Source organism: Streptopelia decaocto (genome assembly GCF_964273445.1).
Source record: "Streptopelia decaocto genome assembly, chromosome: 3".
Taxonomy (NCBI): Eukaryota; Metazoa; Chordata; class Aves; order Columbiformes; family Columbidae; genus Streptopelia; species Streptopelia decaocto.
This window is the reverse complement of record NC_138656.1, coordinates 17352147-17375753: the sequence shown is the minus strand read 5'-3', so window position 1 is coordinate 17375753 and position 23607 is coordinate 17352147. Positions and strand designations below refer to the sequence as shown.

General features: G+C 40.8%; 1 protein-coding gene across 1 annotated transcript in view; it reads left to right on the top strand.

Moving 5' to 3' along the window:
- The window catches only part of ALK (ALK receptor tyrosine kinase), a gene marked incomplete at both ends in the record, with an annotated part of 331753 nt that overhangs the window by 271869 nt on the left and 36277 nt on the right, over positions 1 to 23607 (top strand). Inside the window, 3 exons of the mRNA XM_082048887.1 lie at positions 2598 to 2767; positions 14148 to 14242; positions 15628 to 15771. Of these exons, the coding sequence (XP_081905013.1) occupies positions 2598 to 2767; positions 14148 to 14242; positions 15628 to 15771 (409 nt within the window). The remainder of the gene's footprint in view (positions 1 to 2597; positions 2768 to 14147; positions 14243 to 15627; positions 15772 to 23607) is intronic.

The following is a 23607-nucleotide window of genomic DNA, read 5'->3' as shown; positions in this document are numbered from 1 at the left end:
GATCTCCCACATCTAATGCCAGCTATGTCTTTCCTTCAAACAGCTGACATGTGTGCAAAGGCATCCATTCCAATTCCTCAATTGCCTCAGCTTTTGCTCTAGTGTTACGTTAATAGCTATCAAAGGCTCACTCTTTTCTCACTCCTGACCATGCAGATGTTGGCTCTTACTGCCTGGCAGGTCTCCAGAAGAGACAGAGGTCTGAAAGCTCCTGCATAGTAGGAGCTTCACATCTTTACTTCTCAAATTTTGAACTGTCAAAATGGCACAGTGAAGTTGCTCCAGTTTACCTGTATGAGAAATTTCACGTAGTGCATTACAGCAGAGTTGGCATTAGGATCCTTGGGCTCTCAGTAAAAGGAGTTGCTTTAAACTGAGATGAGTGCTTTAAATGTCCACTGGCATTCCAAAGATATTTAAAAAAAATAACTTTTTTCTTGAGGGAAATTACTGAAGGGGATCTGAAAGGTATTCTAATGATATTTAAGGGCAAGAGCAATCTTCACTGTAATTTCAGTAGTCTCACTTTATGGAACCTTGAAAGTATAAAATACCCAACAGGTTATTTAATCTTGATTGTCACCTGACACTAGGATCATGTATGCACTAAGAGTTAGGAGCAGCCACACAGATATCAAGTTTGAAGGCATCAGCCTCCTACACCATAAACCTTTGTCAGCAGCCTCTTCCACTGGTGTTGGTTCTGCTGAACGTGTGGGTGTGAACTCAGCCCTCCTGCAGCTGCTCCCCTGCCCATCACCTCGTGTCAGGTCTGAAGCAGTTCTTTGCTGTCCTGCTCAACTCTGCTTTTTTTCCCTGGTGTCTGCGAGGTGAAAATCCCCATAGTTCATCCCATGGTTTCCACTGTACAACATTGTGGAAATGGACATGGGCCTCCACAAGTCCTTTCCCAAACTTGGGGTGAGAGGGAGCTGGTAGTCAGACTTGAGCAGTAGCTTGTCCCAGAAATGCTGTGGTCTGGTAGGCCCCACTGGTGGTTTGCTGGACTACTGAAAACCTACATGTCATTCTTGAACATCCGTGGTCAAAAGGAGGTAATGCAATGGATTCAGAGACCCATACCTGCATATCAGTTTGTATACCTTATCAATGCTTGTGTCATATGCACTAGCAGTTCAGCACACCCAGGAGGGATTCCAGACAGGTGCAGTGAATTTTGGACTGGATAGAGAGAGGAACCACATCTAGATTTTTTGGTCTCTGTCATGGTCAAATTGAAAGTCACTGCTGTTTTTGCAGCTTTGCAGACAGGCAGGTGAACTGCACTGTTTACCTAAATTCAGTACTGATCATTAATATAATGGGTACTCAGAATTTTGTTTCATCCGCCTCAAAACTGTGAGCATAAACTAGGAATAAAAGCAAAATTTCTGTCCTTTCGACCCCTAAATCTGACTTATCTGCCGGGACAGACTTACACCATGACATAGGAACAGCAAGGAAAATCTAGCAGTTATGTTTTATGCTGGGAAATGGATATGAATAGTCTATGCTATCCAAGCAAGGAAGTAAGTAATGGTATCAGATATCCCTGTGTAAAATGTAATTTTAATTTCTCCTGACTTAGGTGTTTGCTTTGAAGTATTACAAACCAGAGACCTATTTTTAACATGCATAGATGCTTGATACTATGATGAACAGTTTCTTGTGTCCAAAAATCCATAATTAATGTGCCTTTAATAAACTAATTCCTTCAGCATTCTCACCTCTACTGGTTTTGAGATGAGACCCAGCTCCTGCGTGTAATATATATGTGTATTTTACTTATGCTCTTCATCAACAAAGACCTAGGTCATCTTCTTCCCAAGAAAATTAGAAGACTATATTCATGTAACATGGATTCTGAGACTAGCCTGTAGAAGGGATTGTTTTTCTTTTAATACAATGAGGGAGAGACAGTCATAAAATGAGAAAACTACATGAAATAGTTTTACATTTGGGAATAAATGCAAAGAAGTGGACTCAATTAGATTAAACTTGAGAAAAAATGTTAGAAATCCAGTTCCCTAAGGTATTTTAATTAATAAAAAACCTCATTGTTACTAAACTTTAATTGGAAAGTCTGTAGAAACTTGGAAAGAGGTAAGGAAAAGCTTGATTTTTGAAAAGAGTATCTGGGAGGTGAAGTTTTCATTACTGGTGATGCCTGCTTCTTGCAGCTATTCTCCTTGTGGTTTTGCTGCTGCAAGAATATAAGTTTATTGCTAAAAAAGAGGTAAGTCTTAACTTGAATCTTTTAGGTGGCATCTTAATTGAGTGTGATCTTTGTACTGCAGATAAGAGAAGTATTAGCTTATACCTTTAAAACTGAAGACAAATATGTGAAAGCTAAAGCAGGTGTTTTGGGCTCAACTTTACCTAGAAAAAAGCCCAGTAGTTCCAACAGTAAATAGCATTACTAACTATTACAAGCTTCCATATCTGTGGAGTTTTCTAAAATGTTTACCTGAACATAAGAGAGGGATAATCAACTTTTTGGTGACTGGAAAACAAAGAAATCAAAAAAGAGTTGGGAATTTTGTTAACTTTTGGATAATCTTTGTGACTTTTAATCTCATATGTTCTCTCCCTTCTAGCTACGAATGTCGTGGCTCATCCATGGTGTCTTGCTGGGAAATATATCCCTGGTGCTGGTCGAGAACAAGACAGGAAAGGAACAGAGCCGGACATTCTGGCACGTGGATAACAGCGAAGGTTTGGGAATATGGCAGTGGATGATCTTACCTCTCACAGATATTCTGGATAGGTATGAGTCTCCTCATCATTCTCCTTCATGGTGATCAGTTATTCCATCACTAGCTACCTGGCAATGGAAATGGCCAGCAGCACTCCTGGAAGTGGCTCCCACAGGGAGAAGAAGCGCTTTGTCCCCAGGAGGTATCTTCTGTTACAGGTGGAGAATAAGAATGACTGAGTAGTTAGAGCAAAGCACTCAATTTTAGAACTCCTGAGTGGTGGTCTTGGTTCACAAACTGGGTCTCTGAGTAGTATACAGCAAGGGGCTTAAACTTCTATGCCTCTGTTTCATTGACTGGAAATAATCATTCTCCTCACATACTGTTTCATGAAGTGTGTTTGATCCTCTTATGTGGCTTGCTAAAGTTGGATGTGAGCTGCACAGCTGATTACTTTTCTGGGTATCAAAGTCCCCAGTGTTGAGTGTGTCTAGATCTGAGGATTAAAAGGTTGGGAGAAAAACCTGCTGAAAATCAGGCAAGGATGTATCTGAACACCTTTGTGTTAGCTGTAGCAGGAGGCTCAGCTTAATAAAAGTCTGTCTCAGTTACGTCTGTATTCTGGCTTTAAGCACAAACGGTTTATCTGGTAGCATATGCTTAATCTGGTAGCATATGCTTATTTAAAGAGTGTTGTTTTAGCTGTTTCTTACAAGTCAGCTTTAAGGGAATACTCTGTTGTTCATTGTTTACTTTTTATGTGTGCTCTGGCCTCTGGTGTTTGTAGAGAAGACACAGACATACTTCACCTCCTGCTGCCCTGGCCCCTAGGCTGTAAGATTCATCTACAATCTGTGTCATGAGCACTAGTGTCCTTTGTCTTTTTGGAAATCTGTGCCCTAGAAATAATGGATTTCATTAAGGGATAGTTTGCTTTACAAGAAGTTTGAACAAACATTGTATGAATATGTCTTTTATCTTGCTGGCTCTTGGGGATGCACGTAGGCTGCAAATACAAGGACACTGCCAACGCTTTGGTCCTGAATGCATAATTAATATTGTGCGTCAAAGATTTAAAAAATACCAGCATTAGGCTTATTGTGCAGCCACTGCTGAAACACCATTTGTAAAAATACCTGGTAGCTTCATTCCCATTCAGTGTTTCCTTTGAAGAATGGTATATTTTGTCATTATTATTTATGTGATTTATTTTCTAATGTTGCCAGGGGAATGTTTTGTACCTGGATTATTCTGTATTCTTATACTATTGCTTTCCTTTAAATTCTCTGTGGTTGCACAGTCAGGCAGAGACCACTTTGATCTTAGAAGCCAGGCTAGCAGGTTCGTGTAGAATCACAAATCCAACTAATACATGGGAGGTTAAGTCATAAGCAAGGAAATCTTTGAACTTTTGGTGTCTCCTGAAAAGTTTTGTCCTTATTTATTCACAGAAAGTGCACTATTTTAATGAATTTTATATGAGGTTGATTTAGTTGAAACCAGTCCTTCCTGGGAAGGAATACATATCCCATGAGATTTGGAAATACTTCAGGAGTCTTTTTCATCATCTTGGAACCCGTTTCTTAGGAAATATGGACTGATGTACAGATTAAGAACGAACTCCATGGAAGTGTACACCAAAATAGTACAGGGGAGACTGCAGTATATATACTTTGGAGATAAATGGCAGTTTTATTGAACTGTAAGAAGTGTTTAATTGATGTGAACGCAATGCTGGTGCAGCTGAAAGCTTGCTGTGTCTGTCTTTTTCTAATTGGTTCCTGTGTCAGTAGCTGTGAGGGTCTGCGTTAGAAGAAGCATGATATTGCAGATATTCCTACAGAAGGAGCTAAACTTTACATCACCCCTCAGAAGTAAAGCTCTTGAATGAAGCACACCAGTATGCCAGTTCCACAAATAATTAAAGCACATTCCATTGTAATTGGGAAGCTGGATGAAAAGTGTTATTAATAACAAGATAATGTGCTCTAAAACTGCTCAAAAGCATGCATGTTCAAAAGCTGCTTAGCCATAATTTCCATGTTTGGCTTATAACACTTCAAAGAATCATTAGGAAGACTTCCAAGAAATTAGATCAGCTCTATCTTTAGAAACAGACATTTCTTAAATGTTTTATGTCCCCTGGGCTGTTCGGGGAAATTATGTTTTGGCAGAAAATCACAGCTAGAATATTTCAGGTGATTTGGCAGTAACGGCAAGTAGGGAGGAGTATGACCAAGATGCTAAACTGGGACTGAGGGATGGTAGATTTCTAGCACTGCCTTATCCTGGGCAACCCGGAATACATTCCTCATTTCCAAGAGTACGATGAGGAGAGGATTGTCTTCTTTCCTCCCATCTGATCCTTAGGAAAGCAGCCAGTTGCAATGTCACCCTGTGTGAGGTCTTTCCTTTCCTGCGTGGCCTTTAAAGAGGCTGAAGTCCTGGCTTCTTACATCTTTCCAAAGTTAGCTATCCTTCCTCATCTTGAGAGTTTGCTCATGTGGTGTGGAGGTTAATGGAGCTGTAACCCAGTTCCAAATGCTCGGTGGTGGAGGAAGCGCAAAGGGCCTGGTGAAGGATGTGCCACCAAAGCAGCCACCACCAATGAAGCCAGTTGTGGGCAAGAGCTTCTTGAGCTGCTGGATGAATAGATGGTGCTTACCAGAGGCAAAAGGCAAAGTCTCCAGAGGTGCTGTATTTTAACTTGCCACTTAAATACACTCAGCATGAACTAACAATCCTCATTTGGCCCCCATGGAGTCACCTGCCCCTCCCTGAAGGACACGTTATCTGCAAATCAGATAATCAGCACAGATTAGTGAAAGCCAGGGAACTGGTAATTTTTGCTTACTGGAATTTGCACATTAATGCAGTGCTGAAGTGATTGGGTTGAGAGTAGTGTAGAAAACTGTGTTATTGTAAAATTGTTTTATTAGATGGAAGATTACCATTTGTTTTCCAGAGATGAGTCTTTTGAGAATTGTTCTTTTTCACATTCACAGAAATGCAAGTAGGAGACAGTCTTGAAAGCTCTGTTGTAGTTGGTAGTTTGGGCTTGCTGTTTTTATATATTTGGTTTTAGTTAGTAAGTAAATGTGAGTTTAAATTTTAATAATGATATAGTCACGGGAATGTGACAGCAGGAGCAAACAGAAGCCTCATGTAATTGAAGATGAGTGATTTGTGTAGCTAATAATTAGACATTTTGTTAATTTAACAGGATGGTTAAGATATATCGCATAGATAAATTACAAGCACATGTAACAAAGTGATTCTCTAGAGCTGGCTGTAGGCTGATGCTTATTGCCACCGGCCCACCGAACAACTGTTTTGCCAGATAGTGTAAAAGGTGGAAAAGGATTAGCTCTAACAGGCTGAAGCCTGTCTAGAAACAATTACTTTAAGAAACAAATACTATTTATCTTGATTTCTGCTCTCTTGGAGAAGCTGAGGCCAGTCACGTGGAGTGACGTGTAGACTAAATGTTCCATGGGTCCATTTACCACCTGGCTGGAGTTGCCTTGAAGTGGACTTCACATGAGCCAGCCCAGCCCAGCTCTGGTCTTTTAAGTACTGTATTCTCTACTCAACCTGTATTTTTCTTTAAAGATTTCCCTGTAACTTCTGATGAGAGGAACTTTTTATTAATAGCAATCTGGCCAACCTCAGTGCAGTCTTCTGATAGAAAAAAGATTGTACAGAAGTAAAAAAGGAATGTAAATGCATCTACTGGTTAGAAAGGCTTCCTTGGCCTCCTTCATCCTTAAGTTTATTTTTTTGGCATTACAAAGGCTAAATTCGTAGCCAGTCTTAAGTAACAACAGCCAGATGGAAGGACGACTGAGAGAAGGAGTTTACTTGAGACCACTAGAAACTACATTTTTGGTCATAAGCAGTGGCACCATTTGCCTTCTCACTGATAGCACACTATACTTTGTGTCCTTTTAGCAGGGCAATACCTTCAGAAAGTGAAAAACAATTTTCTTTTGGTCTCATTGTGGTCAGAGAGCTTAAAAATTATTTTCTTACTGATGATCTTCTGAACACAGACTGAGGAATTTTACTATGTTGGAAGTGAAAAATGTGACTTACTAGGTGGGTAGTATGGATGTGACTTTCCTGAGGAAGAATGCAAAAATGTCTACAAACTTAAGTTGGCAACATTTTGTACCCAGAGACGTCTTTGTCTCCTGTTATTCCTGAACTTTCATCCCATTCTACTGTGAAGAAACAGGGACACTTCATACAAGCAAGAATCACAGAATCACAGAATGTTAGGGATTGGAAGGGACCTCGAAAGATCATCCAGTCCAATCCCCCTGCTGGAGCAGGAGCACTCAGATGAGGTTACACAGGAAGGTGTCCAGGTGGGTTTTGAATGTCTGCAGAGAAGGAGACTCCACAACCTCCCTGGGCAGCCTGTTCCAGTGTCTGTCACCCTCACTGAGAAGAAGTTTCTTTTCATATTTAAGCGGAACCTCCTGTGTCCCAGTTTGAACCCATTGCCCCTTGTCCTATCATTGGTTGTCACTGAGAAGAGCCTGGCACCATCCTCATGACACTCACCCTTTACATATTTATAAACATTAATGAGGTCACCCCTCAGTCTCCTCTTCTCCAAGCTAAAGAGACCCAGCTCCCTCAGCCTTCCTTCATAAGGGAGATGCTCCACTTCCTTCATCATCTTTGTTGCCCTGCGCTGGACCCTCTCCAGCAGTTCCCTGTCCTTCTGGAACTGAAGGGCCCAGAACTGGACACAATATTCCAGATGTGGTCTCACCAGGGCAGAGTAGAGGGGAAGGAGAACCCCTCTTGACCTACTAACCACCCCCCTTCTAATACACCCCATGATGCCATTGGCCTTCCTGGCCACAAGGGCACAGTGCTGGCTCATGGTCATCCTGCTGTACACAGGACCCCCAGGTTCCTTTCCCTTACAGTGCTCTCCAACAGGTCATTCCCCAGCTTAAACTGGAACCTGGGGTTGTTCCTGCCCAGATGCAAGACTCTACACTTTCCCTTGTTATATTTCATTAATTTTTCCCTGCCCAACTCTCCAGCCTGTCCAGGTCTCTGGATGGCAGCACAGCTTTCTAGTGTGTCAGCCACTCCTCCCAGCTTGGTGTCATCAGCAAACTTGCTGACAGTGCACTCTAGTCCCTCATTCAAGTCATTGATGAATATATTGAATAGTACTGGTTCCAGTACTGACCCCTGAGGCACTCCACTAGATACTGCCCTCCAACTGGACTCTGCCCCACTGACCACAACTCTCGGGCTTCTTTCCTTCAGTTACCACATTACCACATATGCATTCATTGGTCACATCCACACCTAGCTCTCTTTATTCTTTGTTCTTATATCCATCCAACAAACGTAGCCTCTGTTGCTCCAATGTGGTCCCACATTACTTTGTTAAAAACAGAGTGAGACTTTAATGTCCCCATTGATGCTCTTTTGCCCTGTATTGTTAGCTATGTCTGCTTCTGTCCTGCTTTTGAAATAAGAGTTATTCTGCTGATGGCTGTTCTTTTCATCTGAAAAAGGGGGCTTTGATGACAGTGTGTGCAGAGTATCTGTGACAGTTTTTGTACGTGTATATATTCAGTATGGTTGCCTTTAATAACACTTTTTTAAATCTCTGCCTTTATTATTGGCTATTAAGTAACTTCCTGCGTGACAATTCTGTCCCTGTAACTGAGTTCGGTTAAGATGCTTGTATTTCTCCAAATAATCTCATTCCCCCTTAGTATATCTTTTATCCCAAATAGTAAGTATTGCTTTGTGAAGTGAGCTAACAGTGCATCATTTGTAACAGAGAAGTTAATGGGAACCTGAATGTAATAAGGGTTAGTGACCTGAAACTTCTCCATTCTGTAAGTACCTCAATCTCAAGCAGGTTCAGCTGTAATTATTTTAGCTAGGTAGAGAGAGAAATCACTTCCATCAGAGGCGAAACATTACAAGATATGAAATGGGATTTGTATGTATAGGCATGCTGTGATCGTGTCACTGTGTGGAGGATTCAGTACAGAGGAAATTAACATTCAGTCTTGGTTAATAATCCCTATCTTTATGATAAAAAGAAAAAAAATAGTGATTATGAGCTTTTCTAAAATAATGGCATGAAGACAGCTGCCCGAGTCTGCCTAATGGAAACATGAAATGTCTGTGTGAGCCAGGGACAATATTTAGGTGGAATTTGGAGTTGTTACTGAAGGGAGGGAGCTGCAAAATTTGCTCAAAGTCGACTTTCTGAGGTCTTCTATTCAAGGAGAATGTTTTTTATTTCCTTCCAAACAGAAGAGGACATAATATACCCTACAGCTAACATTTCTGTGTGATGAAGACTTAAGAATAGGTGACATAAGCAAAACAGTTTGTCCTCATGGAGGTTATACCAACATAGCTATAGAAGTATTTTCATATTTTTAGCCCTGTATTTCCCTATGTAAATAAGCCCCAGATATTTTGAGAGGGAGCCAGTCTTCTGTTAGGATCAAGGAAAAAAAAAGAAGTGAGCAAAAAGAACCAACTGAACAGAAAATCCTGGATGATGTGATGAAGTTCAAATGCTGACCACGCCAAAATAAAAACCAAGATTTAAATATCCTGAGGAATGGAGAAGATTACAGCCCAAAAGCTCTGATGTTATCCTGTTTCTGTCAACTTTAACTGAGTTGGAATATGCTTGGTCCTACCTTTCATGGAACTGCTCATCTAGATTCAGATTTCACAGGCTGGGCCAAAGAAACAAATCAAAAAGCTTACTTGTTATGCCTTTGGTGCCATTTCTAATCTGTGACTGAAATATTTAATCAGTAGTCACCTCTGAGTGGTTTTTGAATTTATGTAAAACTTGTATCCTTCAGACAGCCTCGCTGAGGTTCCCCAAGGGAGAGATTTGAATTAGGTTTTTTTTGTCCACCTGGTACAGCAATTCCCATCTGCCTCAAAGAGATCTGAAAAAAAAACCCAGAAGGCCTTTGTATGAGTTGTATTCAAAGCTCAGCTGACTCTCTGCGGGGTGTAACTTGCACTTCCCAGTTATCATACATCTAAGGAACATTTTTTCTAGCTGTACTCCTGGGGTCAAGTAGGACAAAAGAAGAGACAGATAAGAAGTAATTTCCACCAGTCCTCACATAACGTTTTTTTTCTAATATCCAAGCCATTGAAGACTTTTGTAGCAGCCATATTTTCATTCCTATGAAGAAATCTAGCTTAGAAACACGCGTTTATCTGATGAGGAGTTGGGTTCCATGTGAGGAAGTTGCTGGGATTTATTAAGCAACAAAGTCACAACAAACTTGCCAGGACTAATCTTGCTGCTCCTGTGTAATTTCCTTCAGGAATGCCCTTTCATGGCCATCCACCACAGCATCTGTGTTCACAGGGTGTCTTTACAGTGCTGTTGACCAGTACCTGTGCTGTACAGGTACCCCTCGAAGTACTGGATGTGCAGTAATCGTACCCCACTTTGATCTGTGCAAAAATATCAGTGAGATGTTGTCACCTCCACTGTTAGAGTCACTGCAATAACATACACTTCTGGTGTGTCCGTATCAGCTTTCACCAAAGTCAAAGAGAGTCATTTCTTTGATTTCACAGATCAGACAGAAAGAAAAAAAAAAGGGGGGGGTGGGGAGGGAGCAAGGGAATGAGATTGTCTGTGAGGTTTTTTCCATTTCACTGATGTGTGACATTTCCATCTTCAGTTTTGATTAAGTTTCTCTTAATTAGCCCATTAAGCTAAAACCACCAAAGCTAGTGATTGAAATGTTGGTTAACTGATGATCTTGTTTCAATGGAACCTGAAAGACATCATATTTCTAAATTAATAGTGGCATTAAACTGGAGAAGAGAAAAAGATGAACTATTAGTTGCAGAAGTGCTGGTCTCAAGAGAAGATTTATACAGAAACTTCATTCATGTTAGAAAAAAAAAAATCGCATTAATAGACAACCAGAGCAGCACTGATGGTCCTAACAGTGTTTGGCATTCACATGATTTTTCTGTTTTGGAGGCATTTCTGTCATTTTTTTTCCATCCCCAGTGAACTTCAGAAAACTTCTAAAGTGTTCTGGTCCCAGTGCTCCTGCAGGTGAGATCAGCATGGCTGTCACTTCACTTCAATGAACTGCAAATAAAAAATGCAACCTATTGTGTTCTTATACGGGCACGTTAGATGGCACTCCCTTCAATGACAGAAATACTGGTTTATATCATGCCTTTCTCTTCTTAGGGGCTGAACATTTGATAATTCTTGTAAGAACAACCATTTGTTGTCTGAAAAGGCATGACATGCACAGCACACCAAAGGATAACACCTCGGGGCACAAAGCTTAAGTTCTGCGGAGGAAACTGCCTAAAGCTATTTTCAGATGTATTTAGTTGCCAGGTACAAAGAAAGGCACATAGTAGTCTTTGCAGAAGTATCTGTCTCTTCTTTTATGCAACCTGAGCTAAGGACTGCAGAAGTGGAGGGTAGACACATCTAAGAACTGCTTATTTGTCTTTTTCATTCATTTCCCAGCCTCAGCTTAGCACCTTACAAACATAAGTACACATCAAAATGTCCACATCTCCAAGCGGCATTTAGTGTGCACCCCCAGGAAACAGGCTGAAGATTAAATGCATCAGAGACTCAGTTCCAGTGGTCCTTTCCATGCAGCGCCAATGTTCACTGTGTGCAGGGCACTGATTTGCAGACACAGCCAACTGAAAGACATGTAGCTGAATCCATTTCCACCTTATCTCTTCCTTGGGGTTTCAGCAACACACAACAGAGATGGAGAAGCTTCTGCTGAGCTATAGCCTGTAGTTTACAGCCCAAGGTAGGTCCTAGTTCTCCATCACATACCAGACTGTGATCTGTGGTGGTTCAGGACCTGTTTCAGGTAAGGTTCAGTCATCACTGCTGCTGCTACAGTAACTTAGAGGGAGAAGTAGATCAGAGTCCCCTTTGTCTGTCCATCAGCTGTTGTTTAAGATTCACATGGCATGTCTGGAACTGAACAGCTTATGTTTGTGCTAGAGCTTGTAATTCCATTTGGAGTGTTGTGAGATGTCAGCCATGGAGCAAGTAGAGGGAGGAGGCAGGGGGAATAAGTACTTTGAAGCCAGTTTAACATCCAGTGATTTTATGTTCCTTACGGTTCTCCTCCTAGACATACCCACAGAGGATTTCAGGTATACCAGCTAAGAACTGTGGGGATTCTGGCAACATCAGACGGTACCTGCACTTTGTATGGATTGGAAAGTCAAAACATACACTTCTGTGGTCTCCAGATTTGTTTGGATGGAGATGCTACCTTTTGAGCTAATAATGATGCATCATGTAGCAAAGAAAATTATGTCTTGCTCTTTGGAGTTTCATTTAATGCTAGGGATACTCTTCCTTCACTATATCCACTGTTCTTTGTGTCAGTCACCTGCTTTTTCATAGCAGTTGCTCATGTCTTTAGAATATATAAAATCCATTTTAAAAAAGTCTCTCCAAATGTCCAATGCATATCTCCAAGAAGCAAGACATTTCAGTATTGAAGCATTATTGTTTTACTTTACAGAAATAAAGGAGGAACGTCGTTACTATATCAACTCTTTTCTGTTGTGAACAGACGGTGCTGTGTTCTCAACCCTTTTGCACCCTTCAGGGACTGCTAGGATCTTTTTTCCGTTTGAAGCTTTTGCTTTGGTCGGGTCAGCTTTTCTCACTGTGTCTCCATCTGTAGCTTAAAAAGAACATCAGTTGCAGAAGAAGACAACTCTTCAATATAGGTATCCCCAAAAGGCACAGATATCCCTGGGGTCTGTTTTAGCTTATGCCAAACCTCACTGTCATCACTGGTGGTGAAAGCTGCACTGTATTTCAGAACAACATGGAAGAATATTGTGTTTGTTGACAGAGTCAGGTGGATGAAGTAGTAAAAACCCTCATTGAAACACATCCTGTCCCAAAGTAAATGCACATATAAACAGAGAAGATTGACTTGAATTTTGTTTGGGGGGGATTGGTTTGCTGGTAAAGGAGAGGTAGCTTTTAAAAACGATAGGAGACAACAAGACTAATGTAAGAATACTGGTAGCAGACAAAAAGCTAAGAGAAAATATTTTAGACCCATTACTATGCACAAAGGACTAGAGTCTGCAAGAAGAAAAAAAGTCTGCTGGTGTTTGAATTCTTACTGCAGTGAAGGTATGGGATTTCTACAGCCTTTCTAAATAAATAAGACTGCTCCTCAAAAATACCTTTTTCCGTCACCAGTTTCTGGTCCAAACTGGAACACCTGCAAGAATTCGCATTCATGGCTCATATGTAGAAGAGCAGAAACTATCAGCCACAGATCCACAGTAAAGTGACCCATGAATGGCTTAACTTCTGGAGGTGTAAAACATCAAGATACAACAGAGAATGAGGTTTAAGTAATATTTCGTGTTCTCTGCAGCTTGTTCTACAACATATGATAGTTTCATGTTTTTATAGTCTTGGTGCAACTTCTCAGCATCTTATCTCATTTCTAGGCCACAGTTGACTGCTTTTAGAAATTGTTCTCTTTCCTAAGCAGAGTATTATGATTTTATGTGGTAGATAGGAATCGGGAGAACACGAACTTGTTAAGCTAAGAGAAAATCTAAATCCATGAGTGCACTAAATTAATGCATAGTCAATATAGTATTAGATTAGAAGTGTTTGATTGTGGGTTATTTTTGCTCTTCCTGTTGACTTGTTATATCACTGAGGGTGAATTTACAGTGATCTTTTTTCTGGTCATGTACAAGCAGCAGAACTTCCTGGCAAAGGCCAGCTGAGAGTCTGGAAGTGATTTAAGGCAAATTTGCTCAGCTTCTACAAGGAGATAATGAGTTCTGCTCCTCCTATGGACTACCCGGTGTCAGGTCCTCCCTTTTGTGGCTACCAGGACTATCAGCCTTTGCCTCATAGACAGTGGATCCACACCAAATACTTTCTCAATTGGTTTCAGCCTTTGATTGCTAGTTCCTTGCTAACTCCAAATGATTTCATGAGCCCCAATCTAGTTATTTTTATTAACACTTTAGAGTGTAAATCACTTGTGAGAATAAAATCATTTAGATGTCTGTTTTGTAGGTTGCTTGGTTGGTTTTTTGTTTGTTTTTTTCCCAGAAGCTAGGGGACTTTATTTTCTAGTCTGGCACCCACACCCACACACATGCTTACACTTGCTTCAGGCTGTATGCCTCTGAAGGGAAGACGGGCTGTATTCTTTTTTCAGTCTACCTACACTCTGTACAGCTCCCCTCCTCAAATCACCTTGCTCGTTAAGGCTGAGGATACTTTCTCTGTCAATTTAGTATTTTTTTATATGAAAAGTTTTTTGCTCCATTCTAAAACAGCTTTAATTGTGAAGAGTTTTGAGTTTCATCTCTTTTAACAGAATTTAATCCCTGTTCTTCCAATCTGTGCAGGTTTTGGTTTCAGATCATCGCTTCATGGGAAGAAGGATCTGATGCTGTTATTGCTTTTGACAATGTCTCCCTTAGTCTGGACTGTTATTTAACAAGTAAGTTTTCCTTTTATCTGCAAGTGACTTGTCTTTTATTTGCCATGTAATTGAAATTTTGAAAGGGGCTGGAACTGTGGGGAAGGGATTTGGCGTTGTTACCTTCAAAAGACTCTTGAAATGTAAAGGCATGTTTCAGAAATAACTGTGCTTAGTTGGAGGAGGCCATTCAGACGCAGACCTGATTTGTGGAGCCGACCAGTGAATGGGTTCTGAGCTTGGCAGTAAATGGGTTGTAAGACATATGGTGTGGTAGCATCGGCTTCCAGCTGAGACAGTAGCATCGCCTCTCCACCCAGGCTGATGCAGAAGCCAGTCTGTGATTATAGAGTTCCACATGACCAGGTCTGCTGTGTGACAGTTATCAAAATGAATGACAGTTGGACTCTGGCTAGGGGAAGACTGGCATCCTGTGATTGACACTAACTTTCCAATAACATTGGGCACAATACACCAGTTAAATTAGAACAAGCTTATTTTCTTTGGACTGACATGCATTTAAGTCTGAATCAGAAACTAGGATCTTCAATCTCTCCTACTCTTGGGAGAAATTTGGATTCTGATCCAGACTGTGTGACTGACTGGCCTCTAGAATATGCCCAGTCTGTACCTCAGCTGCCAGATTTCACCCCATTTAGATTTTTATTGAACATTTATGTCTGGCTCATCTTTCACAGTCTCATGCATAGTGAATTGGTTAATTTGTAAATGTGTTCAATGATCTGTCAGTCTGTACCTCAGACCAACAGCTTACATGAGGATTGGAGTATTGCTGCTCTGAACATATGAAACTTCTACGTTGCGTTGAGCGGTAGAACTTGCCTTCTTTCATCTCCTAGGCTTGACGCTACAACCTGTGTTCAGATTGGAAACATCTAAGCCACTTCCTCATCCAACAGCAGTCAGAATGTTTCATCTGCTTTGTGTTACGTTAATTTGCACTGGCTGGGACTGTGAGTCTTTCCATTTATGCAGTGATACCCCTTGGTTTCTGTACATAAGTACAATGTACCTCAGGTTCCAGCATTGTAAAGAGGTTTTAAGATTAGGCTGTAATTAAAAAAAAACTGCACATGCTTTTTTGCTGGATAAAAGAAACTTTCTAGCAGTTTCTAAAGATTGTCTTCTGTATTTCTGCTTTGTGTCTTCATTCACTTGCTATTTTTCACACCACTCATTCCTGTTTATTTTTCTTTTGTCACAGTTCCCATAACAGCAATGGAAAGACAATCTGCCCTTTCCTTTTAATAGTGTTATATCCTGTGGCTGCAGGCTCTTGTTCTCAGAGGAGAAGCCTCCAGCCCTTAATTTAGCTTCAGTTTTGGATTATGCACTGACTCAGCCACCCCCCGTGATAAACCAGTCTGTGGCTTCTTGTTTTCCAGTTAGTGGAGAGAAGACACCTCGAGGTACCACTCCAGACTCAAGCAATTTACTCACCAGCAGAGGCAGCCAGAAGAAGTTTGGATGGGAACAAAAGCTTCTGGGAAATCTCCAGCTCAACACTGCCCCCATTTCTGGTCCAGCAGGTAACTGTCTGGTCTGAGAAGCATTTTCAAACAGCAGAGATTTGCAGCTAGTGCAGATTTCAGTTAGATGGGGCTAAATGCAATATGATTCCTTTTTTCTTTTTTAACCAAAGCCTTTGTTTGGAGCTTTTTGCAAGTCCCTTACAAACATAACAAAACAAGCTGTAGAAAGCAATTACTTTTAGCTGTTAACTGTACCTTGGATTTTGATTACAAGCTGGTGAAAGAAAGAACCAGAGGGAGCCTCTTCTTCAAGTGAAAAGTGCTTTTAAACTGCAAGAAAGGTTTGTTTGGTGTTGTGGTCATTTAAAAATAGGCAGGAATCAAAGCGAAATGTCCAAATTGGCTGAGTCCAGTATGTGATAACCTGAACACCCATCTCTAGTTAATATAGGCTTGGTTTGAAATAACACAGTTTTGCTTTTTCAGTAACATTTTCATTGCCCATTTGAAAGAGTACAGTATTGGACTTTGTTTTAAAACATGATTTTTAATTAGATAGAAATGTCAGTCATATATGGTCAATGTTATTTCATTTTTCCTTGTCCCCTAAGCTCCCCTTTCCAGCTTAACTGCAGTGGTATGGGCCCAACAGATGCAAGAGTTCCATTTCCTCCCTTTCAGATCGCTGTTTCCCAAATGTTTGTCTCTGCCCTCTCCCATTCTTGCCACACATTCAAAATATCTGTTTTGAGCCCTACGTTTCTATTTAAATGTGCTTCCTTTCCTTCCCTCTTCCTTGCCAGCTTTTCTTCCTGGTTTGAATCAGGTGTCCACAACATCCAGCCTATCCCGGGGAGCAGGGCTGACCATGGAAATGAGGGGTGATTACACATGAGATGAGCCCTTGCTATAACTACCACCCTCAGCACTGTGTGCAGCTGTTTCTTCTCACTTAGGGCTAGGTGGTTACCTGCCAATTTGAAATACCAGCCCTTTTAAGGTAGAGCTGTAGTTGGTATATTCCTCCATAAGCCCAGGGGTTTCTTCCTACTGTTTCCTTCCCACTCCTCCATCTTGGAAAGACTTCTTTGAGTCAGTTCTGTTCACGTTTCACTTTGCTACCTGCAGCATCCTGTTGAAATGCATGAACTAGTGACATAAGCTCCGATAGCAACAGCACTCTGGTCAGCGTGGTCAAAAGCTCCACACAGTTTTCAAAGCCTGCCTGAAAAGCTGGGTGTATTAGCACACTGCATGCTGCTGCAGCAGGGTTGCTGCTGGTACCTGAATTTTCTTGTGAAATGAGCTCTGACAGTGGAGGCCAAGAGTTGCCATCAAGTGGAGTTTGTTGATGTTTTATATACCGAGCATCATACAGCAAGAGAAGTGCAGGAGCACTGTCAGGAGTCTTGGAAGAATGAGACAGAGGGAATGAGCCTGTATGAGGGGATGCTGGGCTGGGTGGGCCTGTACTTTAGCTATGAAGGTTGTGTCTAGCTCTGTTGCAAGTGTTGTGTATGAGCTTGGGCTGGTCACAAAGGTGTGATTTCCAAAGAGACCCTTACATCCTCTTTGCAGATCCTTTGCAGTCTTCCATTCAGTATCTGTGTCTCCCTTCCCTGCCTGTAAGTGGAAGCCCCTTTTAAGTGTTTTCAATATTGCTCTTGGGTCAGTGATCTTGTGGCAGGATGCATACACGGGTGTAGATTATGGACTTCTGACTGACTTCCCTTAACAGTATTAGTGCTTAGGTGGTGACGTAGTTCCCCAAGGTAGCTGCACATTTTCTTTCAGGGTACCTACTGGTTTACTAACACAAAAGCTATTAGGTCAGGTTCTGATTAGAGAAGGGCCTAAAGTTTGGATGGAAAGTTAATGTAAAGTGGCTGCGTGGGTGATAGGCTAGAAATAGGCTGTAGGTTTCTTTGAAAATTTTGGTACTTCCTACTTTTCACTAGACCTGAAATAATGGAACATCATCTAGCTTTTCTGCTCCCTGTCCTATCTGAGGAATGCAATTTAAAGAAAAGCTTGGATAGTAGAAATAATGGGAAACAAATTGCATGGGAGTAGAAGGTCACTGAGGTATTTTGAGCAATTCAAATAATTTGTTATGACCTTGAGGTGAAAATTCAAGGCAATTCCTGTGGTATCTAAGACAACTTGTCTGATTTCTGGGCTTGGCCCTTGGTCCTGTTCATGTTCTGTCTAAAATTGTCTCCAGCCTCTGAGGTTTGAAATCACTCCTACAGTAACTTTCTACTCTTTGTGCCCCCAGTGTAGACAGAGCAGAAATCAGAAAAACTAGCTGCAGCTTCTTGCAGTGGGAAGTCATTGCATTTCTATGGGTCTCCACAGCACAGAATCACCTTTTTCCTTTGTGTTGCTGGGTCCCTGCTCTCAGTAAACACTGCAGATGTTTGGTCCGTGGGCTATGCATTTTGCCCAGCTTTAATCTTGTTTCTTTCTGCATCCTGTAATGCATTTGAGAAACCTCAGGCCGAGTCTGTCAAGGCCTTTGCTTTGATCGCCACATATTTACTTTTGTGCGAGTGAACCAACAACATCAGTGCCATCCTGAAGTCCCAAAGACTGCATTGACCAATATGAGCTCATCCAAAAGTAATTACAGCTAATGTGATCTTTGGCTTGCGTGATGGATCGTAGGCTATAATATTTCCTTCTTAAGAAATCATATTAAAACAAAGAACTTTGTTCCTATAGCTGAGGAGACAACAGGATAACAAAATGCCCTCCCCAAGTCCCCAAGCCAGCTCAGCCTACACAGCAGGAAGTACAATTTGAAAGACAGGTACCACTTTGTTTACATGACAGTAAATCCAAAGAAGCTCCATTACTTCCAAGGGCCTCAATTTGCTCCTTCGTAACTGAGAACAACCTCATACATGCACCTGCTAGCTTTGCTTGGAAATGCATTTTCAGCAAAAGCGATAATCATCACCACCAGCCTCCCTGTCCACTCTGTTCTTAGGCCCTGTACCCAGCGAATTACTTCTTCAGCCTTGCCATTTCTTACAATGGCTTGGTGTGCCTCTGGGAAATGTATACGGAAGGTTCAAAAGACATAACGCAGCCACACTGTGAAAGGGCCTAAAGCTTCCAGAAATCTGTTAACCACTGTCACGTGTCACACATGGAATGATGAATGCTCTGTGTAGAGAAAAAGACTCAACATTGCTACAACTAATGTGGTGGTGTTGCTCTGTCAAATTTCTTGATGATGACCAGAACCAACACAGAAAAATTCCTGTAGGTTTCAAGTCACACCGTTAACTTGCAGTGCAAGTTGGCCATAAGGTAGATGATGACCAAGCAATGCAAATGCTTTCCTTTTCAATTAATTAATGACGTGATATTGCTGACATGCCAGCTTCTTGCTGAAAGGTTGCAGGTGAAATTTGACTCAGAAAGAAGCCTGTAAAAAAGTTGTAAGAAAACCTGTGTATACCAGAAGGTTGAAACAACGTCATGTGGAACTAGGATTTTTGATTGAAATGGTTAAATCTGTGCACTGTTTATTTTTATGTAAACCAAGCTTACTTTGGCTTTGTTTTTTAAATTTATTAGGTATTAGCGTAAGTAAAACAGAAAGCTGCTCAAACCATAGCATTTCTCTACAGGGAGTTTAACTACCAATTAAAAAGCCAATTTATATCAAACTAATGCAATTTCCTTCTACAGACAAGGCCAGAATATGGGAAATTCAGGCAAATAAAGATACAGTGAGCAATAATGAGGAATTCTAGGTAAACAAATTACTATCATGGAAACTGGAGGAGACAAAATAGGATTCTCAGTAGGCAAAAGGAGATAACAAGACACAGAGCAATCAAGCTTTAATTAAACATTTCTGTGCTTCTGAATAGGCTGCAAATGCCATGAGGATAGCCTCTCTTTTGATGTTTCAGCTTCTCATCTGTCCCACTGACAACTTACTCGTGTCAGGGCACACAGAACAAAAATGGTGTGTCGTGAAATGTACAAAAATATTAACCTTTTTTCCCCTCAAGTCTTCCGTTATTTTGTCTCATCTGATTTGTGTATCCACCAGCCATTGTGTGACCATGGTTTCTTGCATGGAAACTGTCATCAAATCATTTTCTCATCCAGACTGGATTGCTGTTTTTCTTCAGCTCCAGTCTCTTCTTCCTTGCAAGACTTAGTTGTTGCACAGATTTTGTCTTTTGCATGAGGGAGAGTCCTCTTATGAGTACTCACATAGCTGTTTCTCGGAAGAACTCTGAGTCACGTTAGTTAATCAGATGAAAGAGCCGAAAGGAACAGCGGAGTGAGTATTAAGTAAAAGTAAATTACATTTAGTTGCTCTTTGTGTGCAATTATACTAACTGAACTGTTGGCATAATGCAATAAAGGTATCTGCAGAATTGTATTTTTGTATTAAGCATCAATTAACACAGTGAATAACAGCTCAATGCCCTCCTCCCAACAAAAGTAGCATCCTGAACAGTAACAGAAAATGTTCAAAGACGGATGGTGAGATCTCAGATTATGTAGGCAAGAACTTCTTTCTTGCGGAGTTTACATTTACTTTCTCTATAGGATTGAAAATAGGAAAGGTACCATACTGAAAATCAACATGCAACCAGATCCAAACATATCAAGTTGAATTGACATAAATGCTCTCCAGAGTTATTCATACAATTGGAGTAAACAGGACCTAAATTTGGACCTAAATTTTAAAGCTGTCCATTCTTAAGAACAGCAGTTTAAATTGTGCAGAAACTGCTGTAAATCTCAGGAAAGGTTTTGAGATAATTTTGCCACCTCCACCCAACTTGGTCTTTATTATCCAACACACATTTCTACTAGTCTTTGTAATTGTGAACACACAAATTCCAAAAAGTTAGCAGCATGTCTCACTTTATGGAAGACTCCTGCTAACTCTTTAACCAAAACATAAAAGGTAAAAGAAATGAGTTTTCTTCATGCTGCTATAATAGTTTCTGGTCCCAGAAGATACCAAGAAACAAGAAATTCTCAATGCTGTTCAAAGTCAGCAATGCCCTTGCCCCATTCTATTGACCACAGATTCTTTCCTACAAAGATGCCCTGATAGTGTTCCCTTTATATGGACACATAAGAAAAAGCTTTGAGCATTTCTTTGAAATGATACTTAGGATCAGTCTGGCATACATTTGTCTTCACTGCAGATGCTCCTCTTGTTGGACTCAAAAACATGTCCAAGTCTTCCATTGCTGCCCTCATTCTGAAAATGGAAAGACAGAGGTAGAAATAGTAACTCCTTAAATAGTTGAAAAAACAGGGTCTTCTTAGTCTAACTGTACCTGTGTAACTCGTTCTGGTATTGCTGGCAAGACTCACTAATTTCTTTGGTCATCTTATATCCCATTAATGTCATAGTATAGACACATTTGTACATTTCCAGTTATTTTAGGCAGAAGAAAATGTATCTAGGGGGTGACTCTGTGCAAAACCTCCACTTCAAGGCTCCACATATTCTTATGCATGGGGTTTTCAGAAAGATCTGTCATCTTTATTGCTCGAAGAACAGGTTCAGAGACTGTGATTGTCAGCACAACCTAGTTCTGCCATTTACCATTATCATTCAAACCCCCATCCTGCCCCAGTAATCTCTGGCAAACTTAATATTGGAAAAGGTAATAATCTCAAATTACTGCTCACAGGACACTGTTAAACAACAGAACCCAAAGAAAAAATTGAGAGGTTTTCCTTCTTTACATCACTGAACATGTTTTTTAGATATGCTCGTAGTATATTTTGCCTGCAGCCTACCAGCACAGACCAACCCTGGACTGATGGGTAATGTATAACTGAGATTGCTTATGCACCAAGTAAAAGGTGTATCCCTCCACACACACCATGATGCTAAAGGCAGCCGAATGTTGGTGAAGGTTAAGATGGGCAATTTTCTGTAAGCCTCTGATTTCTCATATTGGCCAGATATTGTAAGGGAGCTTGTGAAATTTTTATAAATCGATGAAGCAACTGTTCAGCTTGTTCATGTCATCAAGTTTGATTCCATCTGCCTTGGAGGAAGAAGTAAAATGAGCTTCCTGAGGGACAGCTAACAGAATTGTCTCCAGAAGTTTAGTCACCAGAGTTCTTATGTCCCTGAAGCATGAGACCCTGTAGCCCTTATTAATGGGGTTTTTTTACTCTTTTGGAAGTAGGAATAACCTCTTGGCCTGAACACAGGTTGTGGCAGCAAATTCCATAAACTGCCTACACATTTTTTTAAAGCACTTATGCATTTCACTAGTGCATTACTCCAGATTCCAAAATAAGCCAAGTACCATGGTGCTTCGTTGGTCATTTTCTCAAATCATAGTAAAATTTTTGTTTGAAATGAGTTGAACCTCAATTCAAACCAGCTTAATTTAACAAATTACATTTAATACATTTAGGCCCTTGATGTATAGCTGAAATGCCTCTGTCTGTTTTGTGATATGGAGTTTATATGCTATACGTGCCAGTGAAATAGCTTTCTATGTTAGAAGTACAAATGTGCTTTAGGCTTTGCTCCACTCATTTCTTTTCATTGTTGCTGGTTGTTATTTGCAGCGTTGCCGGCAGCCATGCTGCCTGCGGCTGCAAGTGGTATCAGAGCTTCACGTGAATTAGTAATTTTAAGTCTTGTGGGGTTTTGTTCTTTTTGTTTTCCAAGAGCAGGACAACAGTCTCTTTTGCTGTGGCTGAAATCCAATGCCTTGGTTGTTGTGCATTTTACATATCTAGTCAGGCTGTGTGAAAACTAGAATTTCTGCTGTACAAAAGAAAATAAGCACGAGTGACTGTGTCTTTAAATGTCCCACTAAATCTAATTTGGAAAGAAAATTTGAGAAGAAGGAATTTTTTTATGTCTGTTTTAATAGAGCCAAAATGGCATTTCTTGCAAAATGTTGTTGCTGGGACCTCAGCAGTGTGTTGGGGACATTGCCAGTGAGCTTGAGGAGGGCAGGTGTGTGGGTGAACGGGCAGAAGACCAGGTGTTTCCTCTGCCACGTTTCCTGTGCAAGTGAGGATTCCGTCCAATGAATAGCGTATAAATTATTCACCGAAGTGTAGTACCCTAATTCTGAATCTCAGTGTACTCTTCACTACTTTTCTTTTTCCCCCACCTTAAACAGGAATTTCCAGTTTTTAAACCCAGTTAGCTTCTTGCAGCTGCTAGTGACAGAATATTTAGGGACCCTACATTTAACTACCTGTTAGTTGTCATAATGGGAACGCTCAGCTGTTTCTGGAAACCAGGTGTCTGTAACTTTTGTGAAGTTGGTTAAACTTCCGAAATCTACTCATTGTTTGGAGGTATTTAGAGAGGAGAGTCCTGCTTTTCTTCCCATTGTGTGAGCATGAGGTGGCAGTGACGTTGTCTTGTTGCAGCCTGCAGAAGGAAGGAGAGCTGTGCCCTGCAGTATGCGACAGCCCACACTTGTGTACCACTGGAAAAAATCGATGCTTCTCACCAAGCTGCTTAAGGAGTTTCAATTCAGCACTACTGCTTTAGTCTTTGGAGATCAAAATAATGCTTCAAATTGAATTACTGTAAACTGCTGTGGCATGCAACAACCTGTAGAAATGCTCTGTCTGAGCTCATGAGAAATGTTGCAGTCATTTCTAGGATCAGGAGAAAATCAATACTTTACAGGGAGCGAATGGGTTTTCTTACTTCAAAAAAGAAGTGGTGTGTTATCTAATATGGGCAGTACTCTGTTCTGTTACTAGTGGTTTAAGATCTTGGGCTGCTGTTAGGTCTGCAGATTTAGGGTTGGCTTTGGGAAATTTTTCAGAGACCAAATGGAGGGAAGTGCGAGGTTTATAGTCTGTATCCAGAATTGTAACTAAGGCCCATCTGTCCTAATTATGTTG